General features: G+C 53.8%; 1 protein-coding gene across 1 annotated transcript; it reads right to left on the bottom strand.

Annotated features, from left to right (window-relative positions):
- Positions 1–4,143: 4,143 nt before the first annotated feature.
- On the bottom strand, positions 4,144–6,640 carry TMEM218 (transmembrane protein 218). The gene is made up of 3 exons (XM_015649592.1): positions 6,537–6,640; positions 6,282–6,384; positions 4,144–4,651 (listed from the first exon to the last, which is right to left on the bottom strand). Exons 1-3 carry the CDS (start codon positions 6,638–6,640, stop codon positions 4,517–4,519), a joined length of 342 nt encoding a protein of 113 aa, XP_015505078.1. The 3' UTR covers positions 4,144–4,516.
- Between the last annotated feature and the right edge of the window lie 426 nt (positions 6,641–7,066).

Here is a 7,066-nt window from a genome sequence, read left to right as displayed (position 1 = left end):
GGATGTGTTTCCATCCCCCGGGATGTGTTTCCATCCCCCTGGATGTGTTTGTATCCCCCCGGGATGTGTTTCCGTCCCCCGGGATGTGTTTCCATCCCTTCTCCACCCTGGGGTCACACCCGGGCAGGCTCCGGCTCTCTGCCCAGGGCTGGGGGTTCTGTGTAAGCCTGGGATAAATTGCAACTCAAATTGACTTCTCCTCCTTGGATCTTGACCCGAGAAGAAAACATCTGGGCCTGATGTGATTTTATTAAGTGCTGATTTCATCAGCAAAGAGGTAAAAAAGGGTGGGGGAGGAAAAAAAAAGGAGGAAACTTTCTGGCCAGTTGGACCAGCTCCCTGTAAACCTCTGAAGGTGATGGAGTGGCCCAGGGGAACAGGCAGCTTGGAGAGTGGCAGCTGCAGGTTTGAGGTGGCCAAACACTGATGGCTTTCAATCCCCTCCACTCTGACCAGTGATGCCCAGTGGGCCTCGGAAACTCGCTGGTTTCCTGAGGAAAAAAGCAAGAAAAATGATGGAGAAGGCAGAGAAAAACACAATCCCCAATTGCCATTTTTCCCAGGGGAAAAAACCAATCCTGCTGGGCTAAACCCTGATGGGGAGAGGTGTCACAAGAGGATCTGTCCTCTGCAGAGCCACAGGACTGACCCTGCAGCGTCCCCAGGCCACTGGCTCGTGGCACAGGTGGCCACTGCGGGCACAAGGAGCTCTGTGATGCTTAATGACCAAACTTTTGTGGAGCTGGGGGGCTCAAAATACATTTCCAAGCAAAAAATCCCATAAATCCTGACACACATGGGGGATTATTGCAACAGCAGGTTGGTTTGGGGGTTCCACCCCCTTCCCCCCGTTTCTTCCTTTTTATTTTTTTCACCTTTCCCCACTCCTGTTTGTTTTTTCATCTGCTTACAATTTTTCCGGGACAAATTTAGGCCTGGGTTGTGTCCCACTTAGGACTGGAAAGTCTGAACAGCCTTGGCTCTGCTGCCAGGAGTGAGGAGAAAGGGCACACAGCCCATGGCAGTTTTAAACTTCAAATAAAAAAGATCCAAATGCCAAAGAAAACTCCAGATCTCACTGAGTTTTGGAAGTGAAGGGTGAGTGGGAAGGCAGGGAGGGGATCCCCTGGGTTCACCTTAGCCAAAAAAATTGTTTAAATGGAGCTGAGCTCCTCTGGGAGGAGTGAGGAAGAGAACTTGCCTTGTTCCTCTGCTGGATTTTCCTCTGCCACCATCCCCTTTGGCACTGAGAGCACGGACACGTGTCCACCTCTGTCTGAGATGGGAAAAATCCCACCTCAAACTCTCAGGTTCTTTAGGTTTGGTAAGTGCAGCACTCAGGTTTTTCTCTAGGTGACCACAGCAGTGCCACTCACCAGGAGGCAGAGTGGGAAAAGGCTGCACAGATTTTGGAGGAATGCTGCTGGGAAGGTGGAGAGGTGGCTGGGGCACGGTCTGTAATTACCTATGCAAGGAGCAGCTGGCAAAGGCTGAAGGGCTTTTTAATTAGCAGCCAAAGGCAAATCAGGATCCAACAGCAGGGAAGCTGAAGTCAGCAAAGTCAAGGTGGAAATCTGAGGGCAGTTTTTCCAGCGAGGGTAATTAAGTGCCAGCAGAGAGCAGCGTGAGACATGAGGAATTACCGTCATTCAAGGACCTTAAATCAAGGAGAGGAGTTTCCCCTGCAGACACTCCTGCTCCTTCCATCTCTGCTTTGGCACTGCTCCCTGGGGCAGGAGGGAGCAGCTGCCCTCAGGCTGGCACTACCTGGGCACACATCCTGCTGCAGGGGCATCCTGCTCGGTCCTAACGAGCCAGGCACAGAATTTAGGGGGGAAATGGGGCTGCTTTTCCAGCTGCCCTGAAAGCAGCCAGCCTGCCCTCATCCTGGCACACCTGGGATCTTTTAGAAAAGCAGCTTTCTTGTGCTGAGATTCAGCCTGCATGGGGGCTTGCACCTCAGGACATGGCAGATGTGGCTCTCTCATTCTGCAAGAGGAAATCTGGATCAGTTTGGGCTGGAGCAGGGCTCCTTGGCTATAACATCTTCTGAGGTTCCCAAATCCTCACCAGCAACTGAGAGGTTGGGGTTTAAGACAAACCTGCCCTCCTGTGGCACATTAATTCCAAAACAAAGGATCAGGCTGCTAGGTGGAGGCAGAGGTTTTCCTCCAGGAATTGGAGCTTTGGGATGGGGATGGAAGTAAAAAAATCCCCATTTGGGGCTGGTTGTGAAGCAGCTCTGGCTCATACCAATTCCTTGACGTGGTCTTTCCTTTTCCAAAAATAAACAGGAACTGTTTGGAAAGCCCCTGTGTGAGGAGGAGCAGAACTCCCCAGAATAAATAAATACACAGAGAGCCCGGGTTGAGTTCATCCAGCTGGTTGTTCCCCACTGCCAGGGGTTGCTCAGGATGAGGATGAAGCTCAGAATGTCTCGGTGGGGGTGAGAGGACATGAAGCTCTTTCCCCAGTTAATGGGGTTTTGGGGAAATGCTGGAATGGCCTCCTTGAGCAGGAGCTACTCTTGCAGGATGGTTTTCTGCTGGCCCCAAAAAAACTGCTGCACTATCAGCCTTTCCATCTGTTTTAGTCACAGTCAGTTTAAGGGGACAGAAAAAGCCCTTATTTGGGTTTAATTACAGTGCAAAATGGGGAGAAGTTTCACATTTCTGCTTTCAGGGCTGGGTTTTTACTGCCCCAGCTGCTTTTGTCATGGTTTCCCTCCCATGTGCTGGACTGAAGCCCCGGTGAAACACCACCATGGCCTCACTGAGACTCCCCAAATCATCCCACAAACACAGGGATAACAACACCATAGGCACAGAGCTGCCAGACAAACTCCACATTCATAAATGTTATTAAGACGATGAATTAAATATGAATTTTGTTTCAGGCGTAACATCAAAATCACCAGGAGACCCCAAAGCGCTTGTGTTGCATAAATGCTCAGCATTTCCTCAACATGCTCGTTCAGCTCCCTTGGACATGGGCAGCAGGACAGGAAGGCAGCAGTTTGGAAAGCAGAGATGCCTCTTCTCTGCTTTTTTTGGGACTGTACTTATATTTTTTAGCTGACTGAGTCAGTGCTCTGGGGTGTTGGGGCATTTTCTGCCAGGGAAGCATCACCTCCACGCCCACTGGCTCTGTCTTATCAATCTTTCATGTCCTGAAAGCTCTGCTTGGTGACTGACAGCTGTCAGGACAGGGCTGGAAAAAGCCAGTCAGTTATTTAATTTACTGTCTTCAGTACAAAATGAAAAATAAAAATCTCCAAAACGGGAAGAAAAAATTTAAATCTGAGTTTCTGCCCTCAAGTTTTTGGCTGTATTGACCCTGACCACTGCTCAGGGCTGTCTCAGTGGCTCTGTAACACTCACTGCCTGCTCAACCATGGAAGGCTGAGCATCTCCATCCCTGTGGGGCTGGAAAACATGGACCATAGAACCCACCTCACCCCATGACCTGTGGGAACCTCTCCCCAGGGCAGCAGGGAGAGTAAAGGCTTCTTCCCTGCTACAGAACAGTCCCAGGATGCTCCAGGCCACCAAAAATGCTTTTCTCCTGCAATCTTTTGAGAGTTCATGCAAGAAAACAAACTGCTGCCACTGGCTGTGCAGCTCGTGCCACTGCTGCCCCCAGGTTCATCTCAGCACAGGCTGATGGCTTGGCTCTGCTTCAGCAGGATTGTTCCCCTGGCTTCCCTCCCAAAAGAGAGACAAAAATGGGATTCCACCCCACTGCTGCTCCTGCAAAACATAGAAAGTGTTTTCTCCCCCACGAGGGGAAGAGAGGGACAGGGAAGGTTTGGAGTTGACCAGCAGCTTCAGCAGGATCTGTGCTAGAATTGAAGTTTTAGGGTAGCAGCAGCTACGAGCCTTTGGCAGCAGGCAGGGAACACTCAGGTATCAGCAAGGGGCTTTCCATTTGCTGTTCTGCCATCACTTTTATGTTATTCACTCCCCACTCCTGATTTCCAGTCCAAGGGACCGTCCCAAACAATCCACAGCCACACAATGATGTTTGTTCAGGCTTTTTTTTCTTCAAAGCCCCACATCCACCCCAGAAAAAGGCAGTTCTCATGGGCACTGTCACCACAGGGTGGCCAAATGGGACATCCCTGTGGAATAAATAAAGCCTGAGTCAGGGATTTCTCAAAGAGTTTTATTAAAATGAAAAAAAGAGTTTTATAGTGAAAAAGGAACAGTAACAAACCATCTCAGTTCAATGCACTGAATGAGGAGCAGCACCAAGTGCCTGGATCTCAGCTCTCCTGTAAATGAGAGCAGGATTCAGAGGTTCACACACCTTTGCAGGTGCAGAGGTTTCAACCCCCTGGGGAGGAAGAGGATCTTGCTCAGACCAAACTTTGCTTTTTAAGATGAAGCAAAGCCTCCACTTGCTTCCCTGGCTCTTTCTGAGCTCAGAAAGAACATCATGGTCACCTCCAGCTGGTGTCTCTTCCTGGTTTATTGCCATGAAATCAAAGATTTGCTCTTTGCAGAGACTGCTGTCTCTAGCTGCTGTGGAGTGGTTTGGCATACACAGGCTCCATGAGGTGGTAAATCAGGAACAGGAACAGGCAGCCCAGGAAAACCAGGCTCATCACAGCCAGGAGGATGAAGCGGCCAATGAGGAAGGTGTCCACGATCTGCAGGGAAGAGAAACACAAAATTCCCATCCTGTCACAGCCTCAGTCTGCTTCAGGACAGCACATCCTGGAAAAAGGAACCTCTGGGGCTCCCCCAGATTTCTCTCCTTGCTTTTCATCCCTGGCATGGGCACTCTCTGGGATGTACAAATGAGAACAAGAATCCCTGCAAAAAGCTACTGGGAATGTTAATGTGGAGCAGCACAGCCCTGAGCACAGGGAAGAGACAGGAGTCAAGCCCTGAAGCAGCTCTCCCCAGTCACAAACCTCCAGCCCTGATTCCCTTTTAGAACAGAGATAGTGAGAAAAGAAAAAAAAATAACAATTAAAAAAAAAAAAAAGCTATGGTAGGTAGGCAAGACAAAGAGAAGCCCACAGTGAAGAGGCTGTTTATGAAATCCCCTCTCTGCTCCCCAGACCCCCCAGAGCTCTGCTCAGCTTTATCCATCGCATTAGCTCAGCCCTGGTGCTCCTGCAGAGTCTCTGGTGAGCCAAGCGCCGGCTCCTTCTGCACGTTTCACTTTTTAATTAGCCAATTAGCAGAGTTTTGGTGCAGAAAGCCCAGGTCATGTATTATTGATAGGCAGGGCAGGTCCAGTCCAATTGAAGATCTGTATAAAAATAAGCTTTCCAATTCCATTTGCCTCCCAGGCAACAAACACGCACTGGGCTGCCCTTCATCTCACTCCTAACCTTCACACCAGCAGGGCAGATGTGACACAGAGAGAAGAAAAGAACATTACAAGTGTCTTTTAGTAGGGATTTACACAGAACAAGAACCAGAAGAGCAATAATTAACATGCATTAATAATAGAACATAGGAAATGGCACCTGAAAGGCCACAAAACTTTGTGTATTCAAAGCTCAAAGAGCTCTGGGAGAGCTCAGGGTGGCTGATCCAAAAACTGGGGGAGATCCCTGTGCCTGACAATGCAGATGGCTTTTCATGCTCAAGCACGGCAAGAACCTACAAAAGAGCTAAAGAGCAGTTATTGGGCTTTAATCAGAAAACAGAGCTGAGGGTAGAGGGAAAGGCTGCAGAATTGGAAGGAAAACAATAAGGAAAGGGAATGGCAGAGGGAGCAGAGGCTGCTGGAGCTGGGAGGGAGCGAAGCCGCACAGAGCCCCTGGGGACAGGAGGAGGGGAGCCAAACCTCACGGCTCAGGTGGATCATTGTGTAAATCAGCAATTTAGTTAGAGAAATTCATAGTCACCGGCTCCATGAGCAACACAGGCTGTGCCAGCGGGAGACCAGAAAGGAGCCCGGGACAATCTCCTGGGCACCGGGGATGGCACCGGGGCTGTGGCTGAGGTAAAAGCCCATTCATTCCCTCCGGGATTCCTCCGGGCATCCTTGCAGCCCATCCCCGCGGTACAGAAACATTCCCAGGGCTTCAGGACGGCCGCTGGGGCCCATCCCTGGGTCAAAAATCCATCTGGGGCCATTCCCAAGGGAAAGATCCATCCCCGGCGCTTCAGGGCAGGAGCCGGGGCCACGCACTGCCCTCCAGGCCCATCCCGGGGCACACCCGGGGCACAGCCGGGGCACAGCCGGGACACACCCGGGACACAGCCGGGACACACCCGGGGCACCGCCCGCCCCGCCCGGCCCCTCATGCCCGGCCTCACCTCCTCAGCTCCGGCTGGGGCCGGACTCTCGCCCTCCCGGGGGAAGAGCAGCAGCGCGGCCGTGAGCGCGGCGGCTCCGAGCACCACCGGCACCGCGGCGACCCTGCGGGGACAGCGGGGAGCGGCGGGGCGAGCTCAGCACCTGCGGGCCCGAACCCCCGCGCTCACCGGGCCCCTCCCGTCCCTGCACCCACCGGGCCGGACCCCGCCCCATCCCCGCCGTGTCCCCGGGCCCGGTGCCGTCCCCGCTCTCACCGGGAGCGGCCGGCGCGCAGCAGCGCCAGCACGAGCAGCAGCGCCATTGCCCAGAGCAGCAGCAGCGCCAGCACCCCCGGCCCCACGCCCAGCGCGCCCGCCATGCCGCCCCGCGCCGCCGCTTCTGCCTAGCAACCGCACCGCCCCGACCAATCAGCGCTGCCCGCAGCGCGGCCCGCGCTTTCTATTGGCTGAGGGGCAGAGGGCGGGGGCGCGACCGCCGCGCTCCCTGCCCCGCCCGGCGCTCGTTCGGCGATTCCCATTGGCTGAGAGGGGAGGGATGGGCGGGGCTTTCCGCGCGCTGCCGGAGAGGGGGGCACGCTGGGGGGGGCTTGAGTGCCCGATCCCGATCCGATCCCGATCCCGGTCCCGATCCCGATCCCGATCCCGGTCCCGGTCCCGATCCCGACCCGGTCCCGATCCCGATCCCGATCCCGGTCCCGATCCCGGTCCCAGTCCCGATCCCGATCCCGGCCCCGATCCCGGCCCCGATCCCCATCCCCATCCCCATCCCGACCCCGATTCGATTC

The sequence above is a fragment of the Parus major genome, chromosome 24 (assembly GCF_001522545.3).
Source record: "Parus major isolate Abel chromosome 24, Parus_major1.1, whole genome shotgun sequence".
Lineage (NCBI taxonomy): Eukaryota > Metazoa > Chordata > Aves > Passeriformes > Paridae > Parus > Parus major.
The sequence above is the reverse complement of the archived record's forward strand: the minus strand, read 5'-3'. Positions and strand labels throughout refer to the sequence as shown.

Coding starts and splice junctions, on each gene's coding strand:
- TMEM218 (XM_015649592.1), bottom strand. CDS start 6,640: ATGGCGGGCGCGCTGGGCGTGGGGCCGGGGGTGCTGGCGCTGCTGCTG. Junction 6,385..6,536: donor CTGCGCGCCGGCCGCTCCCG/GTGAGAGCGGGG, acceptor CTGTCCCCGCAG/GGTCGCCGCGGTGCCGGTGG. Junction 4,652..6,281: donor CCCCAGCCGGAGCTGAGGAG/GTGAGGCCGGGC, acceptor TCTTCCCTGCAG/ATCGTGGACACCTTCCTCAT.